Source organism: Sciurus carolinensis, chromosome 8, assembly GCF_902686445.1.
Source record: "Sciurus carolinensis chromosome 8, mSciCar1.2, whole genome shotgun sequence".
Classification (NCBI taxonomy): Eukaryota; Metazoa; Chordata; class Mammalia; order Rodentia; family Sciuridae; genus Sciurus; species Sciurus carolinensis.
Genome location: NC_062220.1, coordinates 74,689,173 through 74,702,340, shown reverse-complemented (window position 1 = coordinate 74,702,340; position 13,168 = coordinate 74,689,173). Strand labels below are relative to the sequence as shown.

The 13,168-nt window shown below is 35.1% G+C and overlaps 1 protein-coding gene across 10 annotated transcripts in view; it reads left to right on the top strand.

Annotated features, from left to right (window-relative positions):
• The window catches only part of Dgkb (diacylglycerol kinase beta), a 640,490-nt gene that overhangs the window by 606,953 nt on the left and 20,369 nt on the right, over nt 1-13,168 (top strand). For all 10 annotated transcript variants that reach the window (XM_047561038.1, XM_047561039.1, XM_047561044.1 and 7 more), the window contains 2 exons: nt 4,908-5,028; nt 5,843-5,903. In XM_047561038.1, coding sequence (XP_047416994.1) covers nt 4,908-5,028; nt 5,843-5,903 — 182 coding nt within the window. The remainder of the gene's footprint in view (nt 1-4,907; nt 5,029-5,842; nt 5,904-13,168) is intronic.

Sequence of the window (13,168 nt, the reverse complement as noted above, 5' to 3'; positions counted from 1 at the left end):
GTCTGTGTTTGCAATGTATCCTCTTCTGTTCCATCACATATGGCAGTCTGAAACAATTATATAATGAGACATACTATCAGGGCATAACTGTCAAAACGAAGAGACTAAGCAGTGAATAAATATTATCCACTTATTAGCTAGGCAGCTCTTGTGTTCTCTAATTTATCTGTGCCCCTGATTATAGATTTTATATTCATACCCAATTGCCTGTGCAGTAAAATAATATGATACTAACAATATTCAAGAACAGATTTACAAAGGAAGGGGCAAATTCTACTCTAAAGTAGGGTTTCTTCACCTCTTGGTGCTCCAATCCTCTTAGTCATTCCATTGAAATCTACTTGTTTTTCTCAAACTAATGTTTTAAAATTCAAGAGGTAAAACATATAGGCTCAAAATGAAGTCATTTATGTTGAAATAATACTAAAATTTTGACTTCATGATATATGTGCTTCCTTATTAGCAAATTGACTTTAAAAATCTAGCACAGAACAAGGGATGATTAAATTTTAAAATATATATAACATGTTGAAATACTGCATACAAATTTTTTTTTAATTTAAAGAAAACAAAACAGATTATTATTTTCTAGAGACTACTGAAACTATTTGGGGATTGTGTATAATTAAAATTTGTTATTATCTTTCTTTAAAAAGAAGTTATAATAGCTATAATGTAAAATGGAAATGTCCATGAAAGCTATCGGTAATAGTCATAGATATTGCTACTACAACTGTTTTCTTGTTTAAATTTATACTTGAAAGAACTTTTAGTTTCAGTTACTGGGTAGTGTTAATAAAGTTGTATTTTCCCCTGTTCAGATTCACAGACCCTGTATTAAGAATCTTGCTCTGACCCAAGTTTCATGACTTAAATTTTTCCCTCTGAAGCATCTCCTAAGACACAGAGTAGGTAATTTGAAAGATTCTCTTGCCACCATTATACCTATGGAGATATTTGGAAAGACATTAACTCAAAAACCTAGTGTTTTCCTCTTCAAAAATAAAAATAATAATAAAAAAATATAACTCATAGCTGGTTGTGGTGGTACACACCTATAATCCCAGCAACTGGGGAGGCTGAGGCAGGAGGATGGAGAGTTCAATGTTAGCCTCAGCAAAAGTGAGGTGCTAAGAAACTCAGTGAGACCCTATCTCTAAATAAAATACAAGATAGTGCTGGGGATGTGGTTCAGTGGTCAAGTGACCCTGAGTTCAATCCCTGATATCAAAAAAAAAAAAAAAAAAAAATATATATATATATATATATATATATATATATATGTATGTATACACACACACACACACACACATAATATCCAGTTGAACCAAAGCAAGATCTTCTCGAGAATACACACCTCAAAGACACATACACACACCTATATCAGGGTCTGAGAATGTCTCAATGCTTGCAGATGACTCTGGAAGATAGAGCTAACTCTCACCTGGATCTCCAGATCTGGCTGCAATTTTTGCCTTCCTATCTGTGACTTTACTTCTTTTTCTACACAATCAAACAAGTCAAGAAAAATGCAATGACTGAGCTCGGTTTCTTTTGAAATAAAGTTAGCTAGACTCTGCTGTTTCATGATAAATGAACAATGTATTGTGGCAAACTGCACAGTCCACAAGTGTGGTGAGACACCATGGTTGAGAACAGTTACTCTATACATGGACACACATACTGTGGAATCAGTGCTCTGACATTGTCTTTCAGGCCATTGTGATGTCATTTAACATTTATTGCAGCAGAACTAAAGTGAAATTCTCAATGATTTGAAAGAGTTCCTGTTTCTCTTAAGCAGAGGTTGGCAAACATTTATCTTAAGGGTCAGATAGTGAAGATTTTAGACTTCCTGGGCCATATGGTTGCTGTCACAACTACTCTTAATCTGCCATTATAGTGTTAGGGCAGACACAGACTAAATGAGCGAGTGCGACTATGTCCAATAAAACTAATTCATGGACAATGATATTGGAATTCCATACAACTTTCATATGTCTCCATATATTATTCTTTTAAATTGTTTTCCTACTTTTTAAATAAACAAAAGTCATTCTTAAGTCATAAGCCATACAGAAACAGACAGTGAAGGGGATTTGGTCCATGGACTATAGTTTACTACTTCTATTCTTAAATATGAAATCAATAACCAGGTAGCAAATCAATCAAGTAGGTTAATGTGATTGTTAATGTGATTGATTAGGCCATTGCAAGGAGAGTGGCATTTAAATTTTAGCTAGAATATGAGGTGAAGAAGTATCTGATATTCAGTGTACCACATACAGAAACAGAATTCAAAAATATATGGATAGAAACTCTATCCAAAACCAATCAAGACTGATCTGAGAGATTACATATTGGGGCATCAGTTGTATATACACCTTGCAGATTGTATTGCATCAAAAAGTGTCCGTGCATTGTGGGAGCAGATTTGCATGTCACAAACTTACTTCTTTTGTTTTTGTTTTTTTTTCCCCACAACACTCAGTACTTTTGCCAATGTTTGTAAACATTCCACTATTCCCATACAGTTTATTGTGTTAGCAAAAAACATAATCATTTGAAAGCCTAGGTGTTGTAAACTCACGAGAAATAGCTTCTTTAGTGATTATTAATATTAGGATGGGTTTTTTCGGGTATTTTTGCAGGAAGAAAAACAAAGACAAATTAAAAGAAAGAAAAAAAATAGAAGGAGGGTGGTAGACAGCAGCAATATGGTGTGGGTGTAGACAAATCTCTGTGATTCATGGAAAAGTTAGGGCTCACAGATTAACTCTGTTGCGAGAAAGTGTTTCGTTTCTTCTAGAATAGTTCTCATCAACCAGCCTCAGATCATTACAAAAATCAGCGTGGAATTTCACCTCTTTAGGAATCAGGCAGTACAACACCTACAATACCAAGTGTGAACTCCAGTTCTGGGACCGTGCTGCTGGTGGTTGTTGTTTTATAAATATCACCAGGCACACATCTGGAGCTTTAGTGCTTGCCACAATGCAGTTTTCTGGTTGAAATATATCTAAGAATTGCGTATATTAACACCCAGGCTACAGAGCCAAGCACATTTTCGTGCCGGCTACAGCTGAAAGAATATGTTTCTATTCCTTGTCCATCTGTTCTTGGCAACATAAATTTAAACTAGAAACAGAATAAGCTTCATGAGAAATAAGTCTCAGTAGAGGTTAGAGCGGCAAGGTGGAAGCTCTGAGTTCTGACTTGCTAACATTTGATTTCCCAGGTAAAAGGTTGATTTTACTTCTTGCTGCAGCTACAATTTAAATTCTTTTAAATACTACTTTTTTTAATCATTTACTTTAAAAAAATGATGGTTTGGTCAGACATTCTGTTGTGTTTATTTTAAACTTTCCAATGATCACAGGCCACATGAACATTTTTTCAAAGTGCTCTTTGCCACAGTTGAAGCACACTGGAAGTGAATCCTTAGTGTCTCTGAACTCCAGGCTAGAAGGGGTTCATTAGTGAGGAGTGAGGGCTTTCTATACAAAATGTTTCCATAGAAAACAACTTTCTTGTATTCCTAGGGTTCTAACTTGGCTATAGCCAACTAGTACATGTTTATTTGGTATCTTCATTATGCCTTCCCATTGTATGCCACCTCCTCCCAATATTTGTTGCTGTCATTGCTCCTAAAACAATACGAAACTATTTGTTTTCATTTAAAAGTGCACCAGGAGTATATGGGAATGTTATAATAGAAAGGGACCAGGTATGATTAGCCATACTCCTGCTTCTAAATCTAAGGTCTCAGCACTCAGGTCAGTTCCTGAACAGATGGGCTCTTGCTGCATCTTGGGACAGTTCTCTGGGGCTCTACTGATGCAAGTTCAACCTCTGCTTCTGAGTGACTTCCAATCTTTGGGTTGGAAAGGGACCTTGAAGCTCACGCAGTCCAGCCTCCCTCCCTACTTGAGACACATTCCTATAGTTTTTAAAGTATCTTCTTGACCTATGGCTGATTTATTAAAGATTAGTCCTGTGTTTATGCTTCAAAGTGGCTTGTTTCAAAATCTGGTTGGATCACTTCGTCAGTGTGCAAATATAAAAAGTTACCTTCTTTAATTCTTAGCTTCTCGTTCTAGAAATAGGGATAATTGTATTTTTCTTCAATTGGTTCTGAGGGGGAACCAATGAGATTAATAGAACGTGATTAGACTAGTGACAGCTACTTGATAAATACCTTAGAAGTGGCACTTATTACTATTAGCCCCCCTTTAATGTATCCTTTTAATAATAATAATAATTAATAATTCTACTGTGCTAATTATCTAATTTGCTCCTAAATATTATTTTGGTAGGATATATATGCCTTAAGAAAGCATTTCCAGATACTATCATTTTTTTCTTGAACTTCTATACAAAGTTACTTATGACTATGGACAAGTCACTCAATGACTTGGGGATTCAGTCTTCTTGTCTATAAAACAAGAAGATTCAACTCCATGATCTCTAAGGTCTCTTGTTTGAGTAATTTAACAAAATCATGTTTGACAGCATATCCTCATACTTTATTTATAGTGATGAGATGTGTATTTGCTGCCAAATGTCTGATGTGGGATGTATAAATGTTCCATATATACATGTGGAATAACATTAAGTTTGTTGATGTTAAAAACTACTGGTATGTTTTTTGGCATTATTTGGCTCAGAATTTGTTCTTCCCACTTGTTTTAGAAGAAGCTGACAGCAAATCGTTTTCCATAGAACCTCAAAGGTTTAGTGAAACTGAGAGTTAACAGAAGTGGGCCATCTTTTCTTTAATTTCTGTTTTTTAAGCCAGAGTATCTTTCTTTGTGTAGTGGCTTTCATTATTTCCATAATATCCAATATCATCAAATGTTGGACATATGTATACTCACTGTAACTTAAAGGCATCTGTTTTCTTTCAGATCTGAGTGACCAGCTGCTGGAGGTGGTTGGCTTGGAAGGAGCCATGGAGATGGGGCAGATATACACAGGACTGAAGAGTGCTGGCCGACGGCTGGCTCAGTGCTCTTCTGTGGTCATCAGGTAGTTCTTTTTCTGTAATTAACAGAGTGATTTGACATGACCTCACCAAAACTAATCAAAAGTAAACAAGAATAATAGTGACATTTGTCTTATTTTTGCCTCAAATGAGCAATAGTTAATATTTACAGATTTCAAAATATTGGAAATGGGCAGATTTTTACAGAGTATCGGTTAGTTATTACTTATCAGGTCCTTTGAAATCTGATTCTCCCTTATTGACTACCATAGAAATGGTGATGTGCCCCTTCTAACGTGCAAATTTAATCTCCCCTTTGCTCTGTGCTCATTCACACTCAGTTTAGTGAGTATTTGCCAGGCAAATTTATCCAAAGTGAAAGAAAGCTATTGAACGACACTGAACTTAAATTTTCACAGCCTAAGTGCAACACTGTTTCTGTGAAATTAAATAATAATGTTATAGTATGGTTTTAAAAAAGTGAATTAAATTTGAAATTTTCCAAGGAATTTTCCCCAATATTTCCTTTGTAGAAAAGAAGTCCATTTTGACCGGGAATCAGTCTCTTGGATGAAGGAGTTCTGACTGTGCCCTTAAATATACACCCTTTTCTTTTGGCATTCATAATTTTTGTTTTTATCACCACATTTACCAGGAAGTTCTTAATATTCCTGTGATCAAGGTGTCTTTCAGGGAATTCATTAATAGTCAATAAATAGCTCCCTTTCAGGAGACAGAACCTTAGAGCTCCACTTTTACTACATCTGCCTTCCCTGGTCTCATCATTGTCTGTCCTACATATATTCTTTTACATGATATAGTTCAGTGTTATACTTACAGGGACATATTTTTCCCTAGGACTAGCAAGTCTCTGCCAATGCAGATTGATGGGGAACCATGGATGCAGACACCATGCACAGTGAGTACAGAGTAGCTGAAATGCCCTGTCAGTTTCATTTTTATGAAAATGAAAGCCATAGTCAAGCAACCAGAGTATCTAATCTTTTGTCTTGCCTCCTTGGGGACCTATAAACAAATAATCCCCCTCTTATTTATGTATCAAAGCTATTGCTTTCAATTTTTAGGCATTATATGCCCTTAGCAAATTTCAGTTTTTGAATATGTGTGTTAACCTAAGCATAACTTTAAATACTAGGGATCAATTACAAACTCTGAAACTAAGCAAAACATGAATTTTCCCTTAACCTTTCTTGTGTTTATTTCAGAACACCTTGTGAGAAAATTATTTGTGGGAACTTTAGACATAGTTCCTTGAATTTATTATTCATATGTCATTTTGTCTCTATTGAGGGACTGTGGACTTGCTTTCTATAGGAAAAAAAAAATTCTCCTATTTTATACTATAGTGGTCTCCATAATGTGATATCATTTTTTCCTTTATTAAATTTGTTCTAATTAGTTATACATGACAGTAGAATGCATTTTGACACTTCATACATAAATGGAGTATAACTTCTCATTCTTCCGTTTGTACATTATATGGGGTTACACTGGTTGCTTAATCACATATGCACATAGGGTAATAATGTCTGATTCATTCTACTATTATTCCTACCCCCTTCATTCCTTTATTTTGTCTAATCCACAGTATCTCTATTCTTCCCTAACCAACCCCCACCTTATTGTGAATCAGAGAAAACATTTGGCCTTTGGGTCTTTGGGATTGACTTACTTTGCTTAGCATAATATTCTCCAACTTCAATCATTTACAGGCAAATGACATAATTTCATTCTTCACTATGGCTGAGTAATATTCCATTGTGTACATCTACCACAATTTCTTTATCCATTCATCTGAAGGACACCTAGGTTTTTTCCATAATTTAACTATCTGTGAATTAAGCTGCTATAAACATTGATGTGGCTGTGTCCATGTAGTATGCTGATCTGGGTATAAACCTAGGAAGGATAACTGGATCAAATGATGGTTCCATTAGAAGTTTTCTGAGGAATCTCCATACTGCTTTCCAGAGTAGTTTCTCCCACCAGTAATGTATGAGTATACCTTTTTCCCTATATCCTCACCAGCATTTATTGTTGCTTATATTCTTGATGATTGCCATTCTGACTGGAGTGAGATGGAATCTCAGTGTAGTTTTGATTTGCATTTCTCTAATTGCAAGAGATGATGAACATTTTTTCATATATTTATTGATTGTATTTCTTCTGTGAAGTGTCTCTTCAGTTCTTTAGCCCATTTATTGATTGAGTCATTTGTTTTTTCAGTGTTAAGTTTTTTTAGTTCTTTATAGTATGATATTTTGCTCTTCAGATGTTTTGATTCCCCCCAAATTTTATTTTCCTTTGTATGGTGAATATTTTGACATATTTCAAAAGCATGCTAAGCTCTTGGCAGTGGGGATAGAAACATGGAAAGGATCAACAATATAATTGTCTTCAAAAACTTACATTCTGATAATAGGTGACTAAATAATAAATTTATATAGAGTAAATATAAATTCACCTTGTAAAAGTTATGACAAAAAATAAGGTGAAATGATAATGAGGAACTAGATGGAATATGGGTATACTACTTTAGATAAGTAGATCTGGGAGATCCTTGGAAGGAAACAGTAAGGAGGATGGTGTGACCAAAGCTTCTAGAGATCAGGGAAGATGATAAGAGGAAACCTTAGTAACAGTGGACAGCAGACAGTTCATGTGCACAACATAATAAAGAGTTAGAATTTTATTCTAAATGCAATAGGAAGCTATTGAAAGTTTTAAGTATCATCAGAATTACATTTTTAAAGCTCACATTGAATGCTCTGTGGAGAATGGATTATACTGAGGAACAGCTCAGAGACAGGTTTATCCCCATAGTCTGGATGGTGGCAGGGAAGGAAAAGGGAAAACTAAAATTTGCCAAGGGCATACAATTTGATCTACATTCTGGAGTTTATAACAGGAAGACTTTACTAATGAGTTCTTTTGAGGAGGGAATGTTAGACGAACCAGAGGGTTTGGTGGAAGTTAACTCTGACCTGTGAATGACAATACCATTTACTTTGTAGTTAAGGTTGAGAATGCAACTAGTTAAGGAATAACAGTACAAGGCCTTCATCTTGCACAAACATTGTGTTAAGTGCTTATGGTGAATGAATTTATTAAATTTTCACATGAACACTAAATAAGCATCTGAATTATCAGATTGAAAAGTGAGGCTTTGAGATTTTAAGTAACTTATTCATGCTTTGATATGTAGCAGATGTGAAGTTCAAACCCAAAACTCTTTGTCGAAAGTTCATTCTCTCAACTTCTAGTTCAAATAACATAAACTACTGATTCCAAACCGCACGCACTAGCAAGTTAAGAGGGAATTTTTAATTTTACACTTTTAAGCTTTAATTCGGGAGCTATTGACTTGAACTTTATGTACAGCACATTAACATACTTCTTGTTTGTTTCTTATTCTGTTTCATTATTTCTGTAACAGTAATATAAAATGAATTTTTCTAAAAATCTTCTAGATTGGCTATTTCCTATGTTTTCTGCTATTTTTTTAATTTTTGGTTCCAAATATCCTTTTTAAAAATTCTTTTTCCTCCACTTACCAGAATGTCTACATTTATATCTGTCTCTTCCTCTTTAGGGTCTCCAAATGACACTTCTGAATTCAAATTTACATTCACATAGATGTTAAAGATGTGGAAGTGGTGGTAGGGATGGTGATGACGGTGGTGGCAATGATGGTTTTACTGGTAATGAAGCTATGGAGACATTTATGATAGTGGTGGGAGAGTAATAGTGGTTTCGATGGCTATGTTGGAAACAGTGGTAAAACTCCTGGTGATGGTGGTGATGGTATTTGCAGTGATGATGGTGATTGTAATGCAGAATGGTAGTGGTCACAATGACAGTACTGTCCTTGTCTAATAAAAGGTCATTATTCATCAGCTGTGGTCACAAGAAAATAAATTTTTAAAAAAGACAATGAAACCAAATAACTTCTATGAATATTCATTCTATTCCTTTAGACTCTTCTGGACAGTAGAGTCCCTATACTATATGTTGAATAAAGAAGCAGTAACGGCGATGATAAAAATTCACATTCATTAAGTTCTTATTGTGTGTACCTATTGAGGCACTGTACCTGTGTTGACATATTTAATTCTCCCCAAACCCCCTATGTTTTGCCTCACTTATGAATGAAGCCACAGAGGCAGACAAGGGCTAAACAGATTGCCTAATTCTGCACAGCTATTAAGTAGCAGTGTAGACACTGAAACTCATGTGCCCTGGCTTCAGAGTCTTCAAACTTCATTACTGTTCCCACTGCGGATCTCACCCTGGGAAGACCCCAGTGCACCCAGGAGAGCAAACTCCAGAATGTGACCTTTCACAAATTACTCATTGCGCTTCTCCAGCTTTCAAAAACTATGTCTATTGAAATTTAAATAGGGTTTTAGAATAATTGTAGCTTATTTCACATAGGTACTTTGACAATAAATTTAACTTTTATTTCAGTTAGTAATAGGATATTCATTTCACTTCTTAATTATCATAACCTACAATTGTTAAGTTAGTAATAATGTGTATATAATTTACATTTAATTTTCTTTCCTTGAACATTCACTTACTCATTTAAAACATGTACTTCAGCCTACACTGGGCCAAGAATTGTACTAGACTATGGCTCATTATTGTTATTTCACATTCTGGCTCACTCTACTTATCCTAGAACCACATGGAGTTCTGAACTTTAAATTTTATTTTAACTGAAGAGAATATTTAATATCCATAGCATTGGTACAATTTAACTAGAAAGTATTTTATTTTCTTCAATCAATAACACAATGTTTTTCTTAAAGAATATAATAAGAATTGGTAGAATGTTAAAATTCTTTGCTGAATTTAAATGCCCATAAGTTGATATTCAATTTATGAAGAGTTTCTCTAGATATAATTTTAGAAGAAAGCAGAAGTTCTGTTTTTCTTTGAATGGAATATATAAAGTAGAAGGGCAAGCAATAAATATGTCTTGATTCGAAATCCATAATTTTTTTTTTAAATCAAGATAACACAGGTTCTTGAGATGACTGGTAGTGGTGCATAACAATGTGAAAGTATTTAATGCTAATGAACTTTAAAATTTAAGTTAAAATGGTAAGTTCCATAATATATATATGTTGCCAAATAAAAAGTTTTTTTAAAATATCAATGTAATATTTATTTATAAACTTTACCAATCCTGACTTCAAATATGAAGAAAAGTAAAGACGAAAAGGTTTAAAATTAGCCCTTGAAATATATATTTTTAAGTTATTTTTATGACCTTCTCAATTTTCTCATTAAAAAGCAAACTACAGAAGTTTGTTAAATATCCTTGTTCATAGTATTATAAAAATCACCAAGTTAACAAAGAATGTATTTTAGACATATAACTATTTGGTCATGCAAATAAGCATATTATCTTAAGAGGATATTAATTCTAAAGAAGAATGTAGATCGAAAGGTCCTAGAAGAGCCTGTCTTCTGTCTGAACTCCAGAGTGAAACTATTTCTACCTTCTTCCTCTTCTGATCCTTCCTCCTGAACACAGAGAACATATTGACTCTGTTGTCCTTATGTTTCTAAAACAGGAAGAAGGGCAGCTGGGGTGGGGGATGGAGAGAGTCACATGATAGGCTAGGAGAGAACGAAGATTAGGTCAAGTTTTATTTTATATCTCTACACACAACACCCATTTACTCCCCAACTTTACAAATGAGGGCTACCCAGTAAAGTTTTGTTAAGTCAGAAGTGACAGTGAACGGCCTCAGAAAATTCAAATCCAGTATAACCAAAATGGATTATTCATCTATCTCTTCTTCCTATTCCCCAAATATTGACCTCTCCTTATATCCCAGATCTGTTGCAGTTTTTAAATTTTGAAGTAGTAGAAACATTATACACATAGTGTTTCCTTAGCTAGAAATCCGAGAGTCATACTACACTTATTTATATACTACCAAATTCAATTAACATGCCCACTTAATGATATGACCTATTTCTAGAATCTTTTCCTTTCTTCCAATCCTACTACCAATGTCCCAGACTTGGCCCATTCCATTTCTCTCATTCCTGGCAAACATCACGTTAATATTCTCCCACCTCCACTTTTGTTCTATTTTAAACAATCCTTCACATTTCCATTAAAATGATCATTATAAAATACTAATTTCACCATGATCCTCTCTACTTAAAATTCTTTAATTACTTTCTATCTGATAAAATATATTTTGAGACAGATTTTCTGTTTTACCAACATCATCTCTTGTTTCATGTTTACCTTTTCATGTACTTTCTCCTCCTTCAAACAAATTTTTCCTCTTATTTATTTGAGTGGCACAACTGATCCTTTGAAACTCATTCTGTGCTTCCCCTCCTCCACAAAGCCTGTCCTGAGCACTGCCCCTCTCCTACTGCACCCATCCTAACACCAACTTACCTGCAAACTCAGCCTCCATGCTCAGTAGCACTATCAAATACATGTACATTATGTTAAAATCATGTTTTGCTACTTTACTGAGTTTATAAGCCCTGATTTTGGCCATCTTAGTATAGCCGGAGTATAGCACTACGCCTCAAATATGATTTGATTGCCAATACCAAGTGCATTTTGAATTTGTGAATTTTTTAAACACTTTATGGGGTAGTATCACATTTTAAAAATGCTTTCTACTAAATCTTTTTTCACTGAACATAATGTAGTTTGGCTAGCAATTCATTCACATATTTTTCATATATAAATATATGTAAAAGTTATTTTGAGTTATCTTTATTCATTATATTCTCAAAGCAAAGATTTGAATGTATCAGAAAAGATATACTTTCCCAACTCCCAAAGATTTAATCCTTCTGTTTCCTGATATGGTACCACTAAACTTTCTTGGGCTACTTCCTTTTGCTTATCAATTGTGTATTTGTGTTAGTCAGCTTTTCCCCAATGTGACAAAGACCTGAGAAAAACTACTTAAAGGAGGAAAGACATATTTCACCTCACCGTTTCAGAGGTCTCAGTGCATGGCTGGCTGGATCCATTGCTTTGGGTCAGCAGAAGATTATGGTGAAAGGGTGTGGCAAAGGAAAACTATTCCATTCTTGTTAGTTTGGGAGCAAGAGAGAAAGACAGAACAATATAAACTTTTCCAGGACACACCCCCTGTGACCCACTTCATTCAATTAGGTCCCCTTCCTAAGGTTTCTACCACCTCAGAATAATGCCATCAAATCATGACTCCCTTCCAATCACTTCCCAGAAGCCCCATCTCTAAACATTGCAGCACTGGGGACATAAGCCTTCAATAGATGAGCCTCTGGGGGATCTTCCTGATCCAAACCATAACAGTGTTCATTGTACAGGTTCTTTGACATGTAATAGACATATATTAGTTATTATCTGTTACACTTTTATGGAATGTAATACCAATGAGGTTTTAATGCAGGATCACTTCGGTACATTGTCTATGAATAAGGTAGAGAGAATTCCTGAAACTTTCTCCCATGTCATAGAGAATGGGAAGGAAGTCATGCACAGATCATAAGCTAAATGGTGAAGCAACTACAGGGGTAATATGAAGACTCATCAAAGTTTCCATAACTTCTGGAAAGCACGTATGTGTCTATGTCTCCCTTTGCCCTTCTAGGTACCTTTCCTGGTATATAGCTCTCTGGACCCTGAACCTGCTCACCCAAACTTGAGTTCAGTCTGTAAATACCTCCAAGGTGCCACCCAGCCCTGTCCTAGTGCTTAGCTGCTCCTGCTGAGACTGGTGGTCTTGCTGCCTGGAGTGTATGGTCCCTGTTATTCCTGAGGCACTTTGTCATCTCAGAGCCCTCGCCTCCTCCTGCTGCCCAGATTTTCACTATGTACACCGTTCAATGAAACACGATTTTCTGACTGGAGTGCCAGTTGCCTCCACTGACACTAGCATCCACTTGAGCTTGCACACTTTTCTAGAAAGACAGGATCTTTTCCCTTTACCTAGCTACTACAGATTTCTGGAGTATATCTTCAATTTGGTCCTTGTTTTCATAAATTCCATCCAGTACAACTTTAAAAAGCACTCTGTAAAGAGGAATAGTGGAAGCCTAATACATCTCTTGTTCATGAGTTTAATTATTAAAAATAATCATAATTATAAGGTGTTATTTAATCTTTAATTGCTTGCTGAATACCAT